Consider the following 16,597-nt stretch of genomic DNA (forward strand, 5'->3'; position numbering starts at 1 on the left):
TCTGCGCTGCCCGCGCGCGGAGGCCGCGCCCCTCCGGGCCCCGCGCCCTGGCTGTCAAACAGCTGCGGAGCGCCCGCGGGCCGGAGCCCGAGTGTCCCGGACGCCGCGCCGGCCGGCACTGCCTGCAGAGACCGTACCACGCGGTAGATCCGACCCTGGGCTGGGCTGGGGTGGGCAGAAGGCTAGGTTTGCCTTGCATCGTCTCGGGGAGCTGTTTCTCTCCCCCTCCCCACCCCGAGAAGCCGGGCAGATAGGGTTTAGGTCCAGTGTCTTGGAAAACGTAGGGGGCGACAGTGGAGTCACTTCCCACTGGGTTTCAACCTAACTAGTTGTGAGTGAGGGGTTGGCCAGAAGAGCGAGGCGCGGGCGAGCAGGAGGGATGGCTACTCCCTTTGGATAAGCGGGTCTGACAGGAAAAAGCTGTTTTCTCTAAATGTCATTGGGGTGACAAGTTAGCATTGCAGAATTAGGAGCACACCAGTTTACAGTTCCCCGGAAGCTGCCTAATGGTATGTTGCCTCGAACAGATTGAAGGCTCCCGGGAAATTCTGCGGCCCGAGGATCCGGCTCATCCAAGGTGCCATAGTGCCCCGAATTTTTCCGCTCTGGAGCTACCTGACAGCCATTTTGCATCGCGTGCCCAGGACCCTTGCATTCTGGATTTGCTCAGGGACTGTGCTCAAAGTTGGAATTGCACAAAGCATAACTCAGGCTCGCACCAGACAGAAAGTGAGCCTAGACCACCGTGCATGGCCCGGAAGGAAAGGTGATGGGTCCCTGAAGTGGAAGAGGTGTGCACTGCCTATGCTGCCCTGCTTCCAGCTGCTGCGCATTGGGGGCGGCAGGGGCGGCGACCTCTACACTTTCCACCCCCCAAGCGGAACTGGCTGCACCTATCGTTTGGGCTGCAGGGCCGACCTGTGTGATGTGGCCCTGCGGCCCCAACAGGAGCCCGGCTTCATCTCTGGAGTCCACGCAGAGCTGCACGCGGAGCGCCAGGGTGATGACTGGAGGGTCAGCCTGGAGGACCACAGCAGCCAAGGTGAGCAGTAAGCAGTTCAGGGATGGAATGATTAAGGGATTCCACAGGGACCCTGCCTGCTCCCTATCAGGTTGGATGGATGGGTGGGCAAGGCAGTCTGGACCTGTCTTTCCACCAGAAGCATGCCACGTTGACTCTTGTTGGTCTCTATTTAGCTCCAACAGGGGCTAGGAGGTGGTTCCAGAGCCTGGGGCAGCATCAGGGAAATACCCATGGGGTGTTCTGTGGCGGGGGGGGGGGGGGGGGGGGGCGCGGCAGTCTGAGCTCAGATTCCCGCCTTGCTGAGACACTCGTTCCTGTCTTAGGCAGTTATGATGTTTAACTGTTCTAATGATGTGGGCATGTCTTACTCCCTGCCGTGGAGGTAGTCACAGCAGCCTCAGGCCGTCACTTCATCTCTGGGTCTGTTTTCCTCTTGGGGGAAATGGAAGGACTTTGTGAGTCCGTTTGAGGAGCGTGTGGGGGTAACTATGGTAGCACCTTCATTTAGTGCTTACTATTAAGCCAGGCACTGTTTTAAATTCATTGACTGTAAGTGGGCATTAACATCCCCATTTTACAGACAAGGAAATGAGGCACAAAGAGGTTAACTTGTCCAGGGTAACAGAGCTGGTAAGAGGGGGCGTCAGGATTGGAACCCAGAGTCTGAGCTATGCTGAGTGGCAGCTGGATGAGGGTGAGGATGTCTGACACTGGACCTCAATGGAATGTTCCCTCCCATGTTCTGTGGGCGGCGGAACAAACCTGTTGCCAGCTCAGAAAGAGCTTAGGATCTGATGCCACCTGCGGAGACTCAGGAGAATGTGAGGATTTGATGTCAGGCGTCCTCTCTCGTGTTCCCCAGAAAGTCAGGGCCATTTTCTCCGCTCCTAACTGGTCATTTGCTTTTGTCATTCCCTGTATGTCTGGTGCCCCACCATCAACAGGGACTTTGGTCAACAATGTCCGACTCCCTAGGGGTCACAGGCTGGAGTTGAGCGATGGTGACCTTCTGACCTTTGGCCCTGAAAGGCCCCCAGGAACCGGCCCCTCGGAGTTCTACTTCATGTTTCAGCAAGTCCGAGTCAAACCTCAAGATTTCGCTGCCATTACCATCCCACGGTCTAGGGTAGAAGAGGGAGCCGGGGTTGGTTTCCAGCCCATGCTGCCTCCCCGAGGGGCTCCGCAGCGTCCCCTCAGCACCCTGTCCCCTGCACCAAAAGCCACACTGATCCTCAACTCCATTGGCAGCCTCAGCAAGCTTCAGCCGCAGCCCCTCACCTTCTCCAGGAGCAGGGGTGGGCCACCGAGCCTGCCTCCCCGCACTCCCCATGGGAAAGAGGGGACCACCCCTTCTGCCCCAACCCCAAGAAACCGCAGGAAATCAGCTCACCGAGTGTTGGCAGAATTGGATGATGAGAGAGAGGCTCCTGAGAGCCCCCCAGTCCTTAGAGAGCCCCGGAAGAAACTCTGTGTAGAGAAGATGCCACTGACAGCCAGTGGGTAAGTGGTGAGGTCACTGTCTGACTTCCCTACCTTTCCATTCCTTTCAGATGCTCAGGTTGGGAGGGGGCCCCCGGCTGGGGAGGAGGTGGGCAGCGGGCAGACAACAGGTTGGAATGGCAACCAGGTGAGCTCTAGCAACCAGGCTCACCACTATGGTGAGTCTATCTGGACCCACTCTGTTCATCCAAGGAAAAGTTCTAGGCTTCTCCTCCAGGCTGTGACCAGGTTTTTGTTTTCCTTCAGATATCAGCGTGGGCACCCTCCGAAGCACCCCGGGAGCACCCCCAGGACTCCCCCTGTGGTTGGGGGCGGGGAGCCCTGTGCAGCCCCTGGTTGCTGCCTGCCCCAAGAAGAAACGGTGGGCTGGGTTCAGTGTGATGGATGTGACCTCTGGTTCCACCTGGCCTGTGCTGGCTGCAGTGTCCAGGCTGCCAGGGAGGCCGACTTCCGGTGCCCAGGGTGTCGCATGGGCGTCCAGACCTAAGGCCCGCCACCAAGGAGCCAGATAGAGCTGGCCATGGGTGGACACAGTGGGACACCGGTGGGTCCGAAGAAATGCCTCTTCTCTTGCCTCGGCAGGAGGGAATGACTGCAGGGCAGGGCCCATTGCTGTGGATCCCAGGTCTGGAACAGGCCCTTGCGGCCAAGGGGACAGAGAGATGGCTTCCTGCCAAAGACAATGCCTTCAGGAAGTTGCTATGAGCTGTAAATTCCGTTACAAGTCATAGATCCTTACTGCCGAGGACACTAGAGAGCCCAGAGTGGTGACGGGCACAGCGGGAAAGGTCTCACCCTCAGTGTCTGATCAGAGCATCAACTGGAGACCACCTGTGCCTGAAAATGAAGCCCCAGACCCAGACCAGTGAGTTCTCAACTTGGATGGCACCGCCTAAGACATTCTGGGAAAACCTAGGGCACAGCCCCAAACTCTAATCCTACCGCTGACCATGTTTGTAGCCTGTGGCCTGGCTTTTCAGAGGTTTGTTTCCATTTCCAAATAAAGAATGAAAACATTCATAATTTGCTGCTAGGTAGTTATTCCTTTGTGGGTCTGATACACATTGCTTTCCGGTTCTGGGTAGAATGAACTTGGAAAGAGTTGGAAAACGTGAATTCTTAGGGGAAGGGGAGGTGAGTGGAAAAGGTAGGCAAATACAGACCTGGTCATTGAAAAAGTGCAAATCTATGGGATGAGGTTGGAGCCTGGAAAAAGAAACGCAGGTAATGAAGGGTTCTGGTTTACAGGAAAGCATCCACTGCCCTAAAGCTGGGCGGCTGGGGTCTGGCCGGGTTCACGCAGAGGGCAGAGTCTGTGCAGGCCGACCGCCGACATTGCGGGTTCGGCTCCAGACCACCGCAACTAAGTGAGCCGTCGTCTTTTCCTCGTGGGGGGTCTTGCCTTCGATTTGACAAAGTACAGCTGTGAAGTGCGCTAAACCAAGGTGTGCCTGCACTGCCAGGGCAGAGAACCAGCTAGAGCAGCCGCTGCCTGGACCCGGGTCAGCTCAGCCCATGTGTGGGGCATTGCCTTATCCTGACACAGGTCCACCCCTTCCCACTCCTACCACGGCTTACCACCCTATTTTTCCACAGAGGGAGGAGCAAGGACCCCTCTGGTAGCGGCAACGCGCGGAGGGTCTGCTGAGTCACTCATGGACAGGACAGGCAAAATGAAGGGAAACCTCCTGGACCCTGGCACCAAGGAGTTCCTAGCCGGGGCTCTATGCAGAGGAAATAAGGACCTAAAGACTGGACTTCTTAGCACAATGCCATGAGGAAAGCAAAAGGCCAGCTCCTGGTGGGAGTGGTCTGTGAGGAACCGCATCTGTGGGCAGAAGTAAGTTCAGCTCAGATCCCTGGGACCCTGTGTCACGAGCAGCTCCTAAGAACTGCCTCTGCCTCCGAGGGCCCCTTCGAAGGAACTGGGTTCCAGGCCCAGCTCCCCTGCCACTGTGTGACTCGAGTGGGTTCCGCACTTTGGCTTCAGGGTCATCTGCGTGCCGCCCCGCCCTCTCAGTAACGAAGAGGATGAACCAGACACAAGTATCCACCCACTGTGTCCGGGTTTCTTTATTAAAATCAAAGTGATAGGGGATTAAAATCAAGAGCATCACTGAACTTCACCTTCCCGCCAACCAGCGCCCAAACTCCTGCCCCCACACCGTTTGTGCTCCCAATTCTATAGTGAGAAGAACTCAATCCCAAAGCCCTGGGACTATCTCGGGTTCTTTCCCTTGCTCCCCGGCCGGGAAGGCAGGCAGCTCAGCTTGAATGCATGGGGGAGCCCAGAGGGGTGACGGGCACAGCGGGAAAGGCCTCCCCCTCAGGGAACTGGACCGTGGAGTACAGCGTAGTGAAGTGAGGGCCTGCATAGCCTGGGCCAAAGTGGGGCCCTGGGGCCACAGGAAAGGATACTGGTCCCCCTGGGAAAGGAGGCCTGGGAGCCTCAAAATCCTCTCGTTGAGAATAGTCACTGCTTGATCGTTTGCCCTTCTGGCGCCGGTTGCAGAACCACACTCGGACCACCTGGGGGTGGGGGAGGGAGAGTGACTTGCTCATAAACTCCAGGTGGGTCATTTAGCCCAAACCCAACAGATCCAGAGCGGTTGAAGGGCAGGCACCAGAGCTCGGGCCAGGGGGTGGGGCAGGGAGCTTGGGGGACGGCACTCACGTCCTTCGCCAGCCCGAGCTGCTGGGCGATGTGGCTGATCTGCTGCAGGGTGGGCTTCGGGCACTGCAGGAACATGTTCTCCAGGTTGCCCTTCACACGGTTCTCAATACTCGTCCGCTTTCTCTTTCGGGCCTGCATCAGGGTCTCCGCTTTGCATATCTAGGCAGGTGGGAGGGGGTGACAAAGAGCTGGGAGGGCGGGCTTCGAACCCACGAGGTCTGATTCAAGAGCAAGTTGCTAAGCCAGCTAAGGGCATTGGTGGAGGTGTCACCAGAGCCGGAAGGTGAGAAAGAAGGGCCCTGCAAGGGCAGGCTTAGACCAGCAGCTGAACCCGGCCCAGCAGCGCTGAGCCATCACCTCCCACCATGGAGGGGTGCGGCCCCAAGGAGCAGAGCTGCCGGCCAGGGGGAAGCAGTGGAGTGGGGCCCAGTCACCGCAGGCCCCTGGGCACCCCGCCCACCCTCACCCTCACCTCCTGCAGGTTCTCATTGTTGTCAGCTTCCTCCACCCACTTCTGCAGCAGGGGCCGCAGCTTACACATGTTCTTCAAACTGAGCTGCAGAGCCTCAAAGCGGCAGATGGTCGTCTGGCTGAACACCTTGCCTGGGGAGGTGGGTTGAAAGAGAAGCAAGGTGAGGGAACAGGAAAGGCCCTCATGACCCAGAGACCCAGGGGTCACCACCCCTTCCCACGCTCACAAGGTCCCACACCAGGATCCCACTTCCCAGACGGAGCTCAAGGCCCAAACATCTTTTCCTCCCTCTGCACCCCCGTCCGGGGCAAGGGCAGAGCCTGCCCCGGAGCCCCGCCCCTCATTCCCTTGGCAGCAGAGGCCCAGGTTCAGGACTGCTCCTCCCAGGGAGGTGTGGCCCCTGTGTTCTATGGGTCAGAAATGCTGAGGGGGACCCACCGAAGAGAACGCCCAGGGTGAGCCCCACGTCGGCCTGGGTGTACCCCAGGGTGATCCTCTTCTGCTTCAGGAGCTTGGCAAACTGCTCGAGGTCTTTCTGCAGAGCTCTCATGTTCTGCGACGGCATTTTAAAAGGCAGAGGACGTGTGAGAAGACAGGCACACCGCTGTCCCCCCGCCCACCCGGGCCCCACCCGGGCCCCACCCGGGCCCCACCCGGTCTGTGGGAATACCTCTGCGTCCAGGCCGCCCTCCCAACACCTGAAACAACCCATCTACAGCCGTCATTCACCCCCGAGCAGCACACCCAGAGCTGGGGAGCAGCACACATGCTGAGAAGAGCAGGTCACGGGGAGCCCCGCTGGGCAGCTCTAACAACCAAGAGGCTTCCTGGCTGGAGGAACAGCCTGGAGAAATCAAGGCACCAGCGCTAATTCTCATCTCAGAGGCAATCTCCCAGCTGCCTGTGGGGCCCCAGCCTGTGACCCCGCATGCGCACACACCACAGAAAGCTGCAGGTGCCGTAAGAGGCATGAACAAAGTGCTTTGCATATAGCTGGTGCATTTAAAAAGTTGATTATCCCACCTTCCTAAATTGATGTGAGAGAGGTGTGGGTGTGGGGAGAGGAAAACATATACCCGCTGCCTCCTGCAGGCTCCAGGCTCCCGACGGGGGAGGGGAAGGGATGGTGGTGGTGTTGAACCTGAAACCTGGGTGTGTGGTAATTGAACTCCCCAAAAAAGCCAACTATCCCTTGTTTTTATATCTTTTTTTGCAATATGGAAGCATCCTCACTGATTAATTCACCAGATTTATTCTACACCGTCTCTAAGGCAGAGGCTACACAAAACAGACCAAAGCCCTGCCTCGTGAGCTCCCGTGCTAGTGTGGAGACAAGTCATTACGATCCGTGGCAGCACGGCGGAAAAGCGGAGCCAGGAAGAGGATCACAGAGCGCGGCAGGGTCGGGCATTACGGAACAATTTAAACAACTAAGACGGAGGTGGTGCACTGAGCGAAGGGAAACAGCCAAGTGGGATGCCCTGAGGTGGGGGCGAGGCGGGCAGGCACAGGCCGGGCAGCACAAGGCCCGCAGGCGAGCGGGATGAGTGGGCAGAGGAAGGGAAGGGGGAGGAGCTAGGAGATCAGAGGGGTGAGCAGGGCAGACGCTGCCGAGGTTGCATCGAGTTGAAATGATCTGACTCTCACGTTGCAAGGTGTTCAGTCCAGTTGACATGGTGACCAGAGACTAAGGAGGAAGTGAGGGGTAACTAGGGAGGCAGCTGCATTATCCAGTCACAGATGGTGGTGGCTGGGACAGGGTGGCAGTAAGTATTGGTTTGGGGTGTATTTCCAAGGTAAAGATAGTGGTTTTCCAAAGAACTGGACACAGGGAGACGGGGGAAATGATGCCTGGTTTGGGCCTCGAGCTACTGGGCGAGGTGCAGCTGCTCAGAGCCACCCCAGCAGATGGCAAATGCAGCCTACGAGGCCCTTGAGCCTTGAGGGTGGAGGACACAGCAAGGAAAGGTAGACGGGAGAGGTGGGTGCGCTGAGCCCGGGGCGCCCCAGGGAAGGCCCGGGGCCCGGGGAAGAGTTAGGCTGGCGCGGCCCTGAAAGCCTTGAGAAGTATTTCGAGGGTAATCAGTCACCTCAACTTCACACCCGACACCCCCATTCCCAATTCTGCTCAGCCAAGGTTTCAAACCCAGAGCTGTCCCCATCAGGGCTCTTCCAAATCCTACTTTGGGGGTTTGAAATAAAGTAAACCCCAGTTCAAATCCTAGCTTTATCACTTAGCAGTTTAAGACCCGTGAAACAGGCTAATAACGCCTCCCTGGGAGAGTTTGTGGCGGTTAATGAGATAACGATGTAGAAACCGAGCACACAGCCAGGCACTTAGGAAATGGGCCGCAATTGGCAGCCATTATTATTCAAGGCTCAGCAGTGCCTCCAGCAAGAGGCAGGCTCCCAGGCCGGCTGAAACCGCTCACCCCTCCTCGGCGGGCCAGAGGCTCCGGCTTGATCTCCAATTGCTCACACTGTCTCTTCGGAGGCCTGGACCATTCCCCCGAGTGGCCCCGGCAGGACTGAACGAGCCTTCCTTTGGGGAATGGCCTGGAAGGGCCGGTTCAAAGCTTAAGAAATTCGGCTGCACTGAGTACTCCTCGCTCTAGAGGGGGTGCGGGGTGCCCCTGCACCAGGTGGCTCTGGGCCCAGGCAGAAGCCATGGGGGACCAGCCCTGAAGTGGACGGGAGGTGAGGCCGCTGCACTCGGCCACACAGCCCCAACAGGAGCGCGACCGGACCCAGCCACACCCTCCAACCTCAGGAACAATGACCCGGTGTCACCCTCGGGCATTGGGTAAGATAAGGGTCCAGTTATCACGAGGCTCCCGGCGGGAGCAGGGGCTCAAACCCCAAGCTGGGTCAGACGCTGGGCTGTAATAAGGCGAGTGGCCAGACCCCGGTCAGGCCCAGGGAGTGGAAGGGACATACTTGGCAAGAAGGCCGGGCGCGAAGCAAGGCCATCCTGGGCCAGCTTCCGACTCCCCGAGGCCACCGTCCCTGCCTCCCTGCGGCTCCGCCGGAATTCTGTTCCCACCCGGCCCTGCAGCTCCCCTCGGGTTCCAGGCCAAGAAGGCTGCAGGCCCTCCCTCCCTGGCCGCCCCTGCCGGTCCGGCCAGCACCCAGTGCCCCTGCCCCCTCACCTCCTCCTCGGCGCTGGGCTCCAGCTTCTCCTGCTCCAGCTTCAGGGCCCCAGGCGGGGCAGCGCAGGGCTCGGGGGAGGCCCCCTCAGAGTTGCTCTCCACCCCGGCTCCCGCCTCGCCCTCGAGCTGGGGGGCCTCCAGGCCGCCTTGGGGTGCCAGCCCCACTCCAGCCTGTGGCCCACAGTAGGCCATCCCCCCGCAGAACTCATACGGCGGGGGGCATGGGGAAATCCCCCACACCTCGGTCCCGGGCGCAAGGCCCGGCCCGATGGCAGACCCGCCGGGAGGGCCCTGGAAGCCCAGCCAGGTCCGCGGGTCAACCCAGCCCGGCTCCGGCCCCCCGGGCCCATCGCCTCCACCACCTGGGGGCGGCGAGAAGGCAAAGTCGGAAGCCAGGTGTCCCGCCATGGGAAGGACGGCGCCCCGAGCCGGGGGCCTGGTGGAAGGAGGGCTCTCCGAGGCACTGCTCGCCGCTCGCCCCCTCCCCAACCCCACCCACTAGCCTTGACCTCTGGCCCCGCCCCCTGGGTGGGGGGAGGCGAGGGCCATGGAGGTGGGAGAAACTGAGGCGAAGGGTGTTTGCCTGCTGGGAGCGGTGGTGTCTGTGGAAGCGGAATGTCTGGGAGCCCCGTGCGGCGGGTCCGAGGCCCGGCCCCAGGGCCCCGGGTACAGGTCCCCGACGAGGACGTTCGCTCCCAACGCCCTGCCGCCGCCGGCCCTCCCCGGGCTCTGCACGCCTCCCCGCCTCTGGGACCCATCTTCTCCAGGCGCCCAGGCGCCCGGCCCCTCTCCAAAGACCCTGGCACTGCCTGCCCACCGGGCCCAGCTCCCCGCGTCAACTGTGTGCACACCAAGTACTGCTGGGCTACCCCTCGATTCCTCATCAGCCACCTGGGCCCTCCCCACCCCCGGTCCAGAGACCCAGGCATTCATCCAGATTACAGGCCCAACTCTGTTACCCCAAAGCTGCGGGCGGCTGCTGCCCTCTGCCCAGCCTGCTAAACCCCACCCCACCTCCAGGGCAGACGCCAGGCAAGGCCGCCCCTCCACAGAGGCTTCCACTCCACAGCCCCGCACCGCTGGTCTCAGGGGCTGACCCCACTGCCCCTTCTAGGGCCAGGCTCTGGGCTGGCTGTGCCCGGGCTCCCCAACCTTTGTCCAGACAGAGGGACCCGACACCCCTCACTGTGGGACCCCAACATCCAGTACCCAGCTGGCTGTTCTCCCTCCCCCACCACCCCAGCCCCAGCCTCCAGCCCGAGGCCCTGGGTGGGGAAAGCCCAGAAGGGAGGGGAAGAGAAAATATCTGACTTCAGGTTCAAAGAGGCTTGGGAGGATCGGGGGGAGGGGCAGGACAATGGCCTTGGCTGGACAATCCAGGTCCCCAGAGGGGGCAGCTCTAACCCTAAACAAGTGCTCAACCCTTGAATGGGCCTGGATGGCTCCCCTGCGGACAGCTTCCTGCCACCCCCCAGCCCCAGTTCCCTCACACGGAAAACCCCTCCGAGCGGCTGAAAGAGCTCCGGGAACCCACCCCAATCCCCCTCCAAGGCTGAGCCTCAGACGGGGCCCCCTGCTGGGGCCCAGGTATCCTGCCCCTTCCTCTGGAGGCACAGGCGTCAAGGCTGACACCCACCCCACCCCCTCCGGGCCCTGGGAGGCACTTGGTTGGGGTGGGGGCTTGGCGGACCGATGCAGAGGAGGGGAGAGCGACTGGGGGTTAGGGGTGCGGGAAGCCTGCCCCAAGCCCACCCTCGGGGTGTTTCCTGCGTGTCCTCAGGGCTCTCTGCCGGCCCAGAACGAGGCCCTCAGGCGTCGTCTGAGACAGGGGTATGAAGTTTGTCTGTCTGCTCCCAAAACTTGGCCTAAATGGAAGCCCCGGGGAAGCCAGGGGGCTCCCTACAGTTTGCAAGGCCAGCAGCACCTGAGCCTGGACACTGACTTCCGCCACCTTCGGGCATCTGCACCCCGGCCGCGTCGGCGCTGCCGGCTGGGGGGCTGGGCCGCGGGGCCGTCCTGGCTGCCGCTGTCTTCGCCCAGGCGGTGCCCTGAGGTGCGGAGCCTGTCTGCCCTCGGAGCCTTACCCTAAGCACAGGCGCTGCTGCTGTGCCACCTGTATGTACTTTCTGGACGATTCATGTTGGAACCGCTACAGGGGAGTGGAGCTGCACTCACCTCGAAGCCACTAACTGCCCAGAAGGATGGGTGTAGGGGCCTGTGGGGGTGGAGAAACTGCTTGGAGCAGGAGGAGCCCCTCCCCAGCCATCTCCCAGCCCCCAAGACAGAGCCCTCACAGCACCGTGGCCGCGCACGCCTCTGTCTGCCGAGGACGGCCTCCCTGGGAGGGCAGGGAAGGCCTGGGGCTCACCCGCCCTCCACACCCAGGCCCTTCAGATCACCACCCTCCAGGCCAGGCCAGAGGTCCTGCTGCCCCGCCTTCCCAGCACTCCCCAAACACCTTCCCCAGTTACCCCTCAACACCACTCTCTTGTTTGGTATGTTTCCGGCCTGGGCCAGGGCCATTCCGGAGAGAGCCAGAGGGGGGGGGCAGGTCCCTGGCTCCTGGGTCCCGAATGGCTTGTGGCCCAACTTCTGAGTCGGGTCAGCCCTGTGCTTGCCTGGTTCTGGCCCAGAACCTAATGGTAAGTTTATCTGGAGCCCTAGCCGGCCTCCAGCAACGCTCCATGCAGACAGGGCTGAGACACGCCCGCTCCCCGCCCAGCCTCCCGGGAGGCCTGCAGGGTAGGCGGCCGCCTGCGCCGGCCTGGAGGAGACTGGAAGCGGCTGCGACGTCAGGCCTGGCTCTCCGGACTTTGCTTCTCTTAGATTTTTTCACTAAAACCAGTGTGGGCTGGGCTCACAAGCTCGCCCCAGACACTTCACTGCAGTGCAGGCCAGGCCCTTCCCCCGGCCGTTCGAGTGAGTGCGGCTGCAGAAGGACCAGCGAGGGCAGCTGAGCCCGCTCGGTGATGGGTGGGGCTGCCATCAGCCGCCCCCCTACGGGGGCAAGTGGGTGCTGCTTGGTTGGGAAAACCAACTGAATGCCCTAACCGGTTTGGCTCAGTATAGAGCGTGGGCCTTCGGACTGAAAGGTCCCAGGTTCGATTCTGGTCAAGGGCATGTACCTTGGTTGCGGGCACATCCCCAGTAGGGAGTGAGCAGGAGGCAGCTGAATCGGTGTCTCTCATCGATGTTTCTAACTCTCTGTCCCTCTCCCTTCCTCTCTGTAAAAAATCAATAAAATATATATTTTTTTAAAAAAACAAAAAAACTGAAGGGGCTCAGAGAGGGACCAACAGAGACGTGCTCTAGCCAGGGCAACAAACCACTCGTCTGCCCTCTGGGTTCGGTTAGTGAAGGCAGAAGAGAGGGAAAGAATGGAGGGCTGAGGAGAGCAGGCTGAGGCTGTGGGCCCAGCAAGGTTCATTGGTGAACCCCAAGAAGGAGTTATTCTGGGAGATAAGCACCAGCGAGCACCCAGACTGTAGGCACAGCTTCACTAGTCCTCCGGGTTTTTGTTCTGTTTTGTTAATCCTCACCTGAGGGTATTTTTTTTCCATTTATTTTTAGCAGGAGAGGAAGGAAGGGTGGGGTAGAGATCGGGAGAAACATCGCATTTGTGAGAGAGACACATTGATTGGTCCCCTCCCGCACGTGCCCTGACCAGGGCCAGGGATCAAGCCTGCAACTGAGGTCTGTGCCCTTGACTGGAATCGAACTCGCAACCCTTCAGTGGGTGGGCCGCCGCTCTAAACTGCCGGAGCCGTGCCTCACTTTTACACCATCTGGGTCCATCACTGCAGGGAACCCTGGTCACCTCTACCTGCAGACTGGGACCTGCCCCGTCCAATCAGAACTGCATGAATTCTATCCTCATTTGCATCTATACCAACCAATCAGATTGCCCAATTTGGAAACTTCATTTACCTGAAACAGACCAAACTGGGAACTGTGGACAGGAAAATTCTGTACAAAAGGTGCCTTCCCCTTTGTCTTGATGGAACAATATAGGTTGCCATCTGAATCTGTTTCTTGGAGTTGCAGTTCTTTTTCGCAAATAAATGACTTCATCCCTTATTACAGTCTAAAACTAAGTTTGGCTGACAAAGGTTTGCCCACTTTGGGTGATTATATCTTTCTTTATTTCAATTTACACATATTCCACTGCTCCTGCGTCCTCTTCTCAGTAACTGACCCTCTGGTCTCTCCCATGAGTCTGCAAACGAAGTCTTCTTTTCCCAATCCAGACAGTCTGACCTCAAATAGTGAGCCAGCTATTTCCCTTCCTGGAAAGTCTGGCTCAAGTTTGGTTAAGAGAAGTCTGAGGAGCTTGGGAGGCCAGTTTTGATTTGGGTTTCGGTGCCTGGGCGCTTACAAGAAGCGTATTTCAGGAGGTAAAACTTCTCAGAGGGGTGTATTGTCAAGGAGACCACCCAGGCCAAAGGCTAGAGACCAATAGGAATGCTAACCTACGCCCTCTCCCTCCTCTCCTTTTCCATCGATTGCTCTCTACATTGCCACTCAGGGCCTCACCCTCCAGAGAGGGACACCAGACGGTCCCTAAGGGCCCTTCAGCTCTACAATCCTGAGCATCCTGCTGTCCTGCCCTTCCCACTTCTCCCAGGACCCTGCAGAAGCAGGAGCCCACAGTGGGTCCAGGCAGGGGTGGCTTAGAATGGGGAGACTCGGACAGAACGGCCGGTCCCCCCGCCCCTGGGCCACTCTGGCTGCTCACGAGGTCGGCCTGCTGCTGCCAGACAGGAGGTCCTCTGAGCATGTCGAAGGGCTTCTCCTGGACCGCGGGCTCGAAGCAGCCCCACCCTCCTGGGTGCAGTGGCTGCGATCCCGGGCACCAGGAGGCCTAGCCCTGATCTAAATGGCTGGACTGTGCAGGACGGAAGTCACGGGCCCCAAGTGTTGGTTCCCCTCCGGGGCCTTTGTAGAGTCTCGAGCACTGAGGGGCTACCAGGACAGGGAGGAGCCCTGAAGACTTCTAGACCAGGGGAGCTTTGCTGCCTCCGGTCTTGCTAACTGCATGACCCCACACACAGCGGCTGCCCCCCCGCCCCCCCTCCCTCGCCCCTCACTGCATTCCAGAGCCCTGTGGTGCAAGCCCTGGGTCAGAACTTGAGCAGCACGTGGACAGGGGCTGACCAGGTATGTGTGACAGAGGGAGCACCATGGCTGGGCTGTCAGCGACAGAGCTGTGCGCACAGGGACGCAGGAAGTGCGATGGAGTTTGAGGGGCTGCCCCGCCCTTCGGCCCTTCCTCCTTCCCCACTCCTGTCCCCGGGAGGGTAGCCTTAGCTCTTGGCACAAAGGGCTGCTCCTCTCCCTTCTCATCCGCAGTTCCCCCAGCAGCTCTGGTTCCCCAGCAACTCACAGACCAAAGGTCTGGATTGTGTGACCGAAGTGCCAAAGCCCCAGAACTGACAAGTCCCAGGCCGGCCAGCCGTGGCCTCCCCCGGCCCCACTCCCGCCCCGTCCGAAGCGCCTGGCAGCCCCTGCTGCAGCTGGCACTCGCTCTCCACAGCACACCTTCTCTGCTACCACATGCCCAGCAGTCCTGCGGCACCTCGCCCTCTATCCCGAGCCGCAGTGGCCCTGCTGTGTTCCCAGCACGCATCGCTCATGGCACAGTTATGGCACTGAGCTGACCCACCACACCCAGCCCTCCTGAAGGCAGGGCCCCCGTCCTGCACCCAGCACAGCGCCCTGGGTGATGTGAAGGTCCCCGCTGGCTGTACTGCCCGAGCAAATGTAACTGACCCTCTCCAGGCCTCTTTCCTCTTCTGGGAGGGGAGGCAATAATGGTCCTCAGGACAGGCCTGTGCACGCATCTCCTCCAGGCCTCCCCTCCTTCACGAGTAAAGGTCAAAATGAGAGAGTGCATGCCAGTGTTAATGCAAAACCTGCCACTAAGAATTCAAAACTGGCAGCTGCTCTGGCGATGTTTATGACCAGTAACAGCACCGCGAACAGCTAGCACTAGACCCTCGGATGTTTGCTAGATGGAAAGAAAATGCAGGTTAGAAATACTCTCAGCTTGGGACCCTGACCGGGTTTCCAGGGTTCCTATAACTATGACAGGGGTGGGGGTGGGGGGGGTGAGGGGGGCGGAGAGGCTGACTCAGAAGGCCGCCAGTTATTTCCCAGGCCCTGGATTTGGAAAGTTGAATATGACTTTTTCTTTTCACCACAGGGACTCTAGCCCTGTTTCCTGCCTGGGGAAGGGTGGGAATCATATAGTGATGTTCTACCCTTTCCAATGCCAATGGCAATATCCAGTCCTCTGGCACCACTGGGTACATAACAGGGTCTGCAGTCAGGGAGGAAGTCCGCCAGACAGACTCAGTGGACAGTGCGCGTCTAGAGCGCCAGCTCGGGCCGCACTGAGCCCAATACGCCTCGGACAGTGGTGCACAGGCCACGTCTAAGGACCATGCAGGGCCCTGCCCTGGTCCCCATCGCCCTGGCCTGGCCTCCCCTTCCCCACGCCCTCAGACCACTCCCCAGCAGTGATGCGCCTTAGGGTGCGGACAAGGTGCCAGGCTCTGGCCTCAGTCTGAGGACAGATTCTCCCAAGCCCCTGGGTCCTGGGCGGGACCAGGGACCATGAAGCCCAGGACGCTGCCCACCTGCCTGCCTTGCAGCACCTAGGAAAGGCTGCTCATTTCAGCAGCTGGATTCCCAAGGGGCTACCTAGGCTGGGAAAGGGCAGAGAAGTCTTAGCACTGAGGAGGGGCTGCTGGGGGGGCGGGTGTGGGAAAGGGTCATCTCTGGTGGGTGTCCACACTCAGGGAGGTCCCACAGGCTCCCCAAGGTGAGGCTTTAGGGCATCACATCCTGCAGCAGTGGGGAGTCCTCTGAGGGAGTGGGGAGTCCTCTGAGGGAGTGGGGAGAGGTCTGAGGGAGTGGGGAGAGGTCTGAGGGAGTGGGGAGGGGTCTGAGGGAGTGGGGAGGGTCTGAGGGAGTGGGGAGGGGTCTGAGGGAGTGGGGAGGGGTCTGAGGGAGTGGGGAGAGGTCTGAGGGAGTGGGGAGAGGTCTGAGGGAGTGGGGAAGGGGAGTGGGGAGAGGTCTGAGGGAGTGGGGAGGGGGAGTGGGGAGGGGTCTGAGGGAGTGGGGAAGGGGAGTGGGGAGAGGTCTGAGGGAGTGGGGAGGGGTCTGAGGGAGTGGGGAGAGCTCTGAGGGAGTGGGGAGGGGGTCTGAGGGAGTGGGGAGAGGTCTGAGGGAGTGGGGAGGGGTCTGAGGGAGGGGGGAGAGCTCTGAGGGAGTGGGGAGGGGGTCTGAGGGAGTGGGGAGGGGTCTGAGGGAGTGGGAGGGGTCTGACGGAGTGGGGAGGGGTCTGAGGGAGTGGGGAGGGTCTGAGGGAGTGGGGAGAGGTCTGAGGGAGTGGGGAAGGGGAGTGGGGAGAGGTCTGAGGGAGTGGGGAGAGGTCTGAGGGAGTGGGGAGAGGTCTGAGGGAGTGGGGAGGGGTCTGAGGGAGTGGGGAAGGGGAGTGGGGAGAGGTCTGAGGGAGTGGGAGAGGTCTGAGGGAGTGGGGAGAGGTCTGAGGGAGTGGGGAGAGGTCTGTGGGAGTGGAGAGAGGTCTGAGGGAGTGGGGAAGGGGAGTGGGGAGAGGTCTGAGGGAGTGGGGGAGAGGGTCTGAGGGAGTGGGGATGGGTCTGAGGGAGTGGGGAGTGGTCTGAGGGAGTGGGGAGGGGTCTGAGGGAGTGGGGAGAGGTCTGAGGGAGTGGGGAGAGGTCTGAGGGAGTGGGGAGGGTCTGAGGGAGTGGGGA

The 16,597-nt window shown here is 60.3% G+C and overlaps 2 protein-coding genes across 7 annotated transcripts in view; one reads left to right on the forward strand and one right to left on the reverse strand.

Moving 5' to 3' along the window:
* TCF19 (transcription factor 19) lies at positions 1-4,602 on the forward strand. 2 transcript variants are annotated; one of them, XM_054722246.1, is made up of 4 exons: positions 1-143; positions 528-1,042; positions 1,969-2,524; positions 4,121-4,602. In XM_054722246.1, the coding sequence occupies exons 2-4, from the start codon at positions 805-807 to the stop codon at positions 4,170-4,172; spliced, it is 846 nt and encodes a 281-aa protein (XP_054578221.1). In that variant the 5' UTR covers positions 1-143; positions 528-804; the 3' UTR covers positions 4,173-4,602. The 2 variants fall into 2 exon arrangements, with proteins under 2 accessions (XP_054578221.1, XP_008155593.1); XM_008157371.3 differs by lacking the exon at positions 4,121-4,602 and adding an exon at positions 2,771-3,547 and having other exon boundaries at positions 8-143.
* The window catches only part of POU5F1 (POU class 5 homeobox 1), a 26,640-nt gene continuing 14,624 nt past the window's right edge, over positions 4,582-16,597 (reverse strand). For 2 of the 5 annotated variants that reach the window (XM_054722245.1, XM_054722244.1), the window contains exons 2-5: positions 6,109-6,223; positions 5,671-5,801; positions 5,199-5,357; positions 4,582-5,053 (exon numbers count right to left, since the gene is read on the reverse strand). In XM_054722245.1, the coding sequence (XP_054578220.1) occupies positions 4,790-5,053; positions 5,199-5,357; positions 5,671-5,801; positions 6,109-6,220 (666 nt within the window). In that variant the 5' untranslated portion in view covers positions 6,221-6,223 and the 3' untranslated portion in view covers positions 4,582-4,789. Of the gene's footprint in view, positions 5,054-5,198; positions 5,358-5,670; positions 5,802-6,108; positions 6,232-7,928; positions 7,932-8,818; positions 9,228-16,597 lie in introns of those variants that run through there. The other 3 variants (XM_054722243.1, XM_008157370.3, XM_054722242.1) reach the window with 3 other exon arrangements.

The sequence above is a fragment of the Eptesicus fuscus genome, chromosome 10 (assembly GCF_027574615.1).
Source record: "Eptesicus fuscus isolate TK198812 chromosome 10, DD_ASM_mEF_20220401, whole genome shotgun sequence".
NCBI lineage: Eukaryota > Metazoa > Chordata > Mammalia > Chiroptera > Vespertilionidae > Eptesicus > Eptesicus fuscus.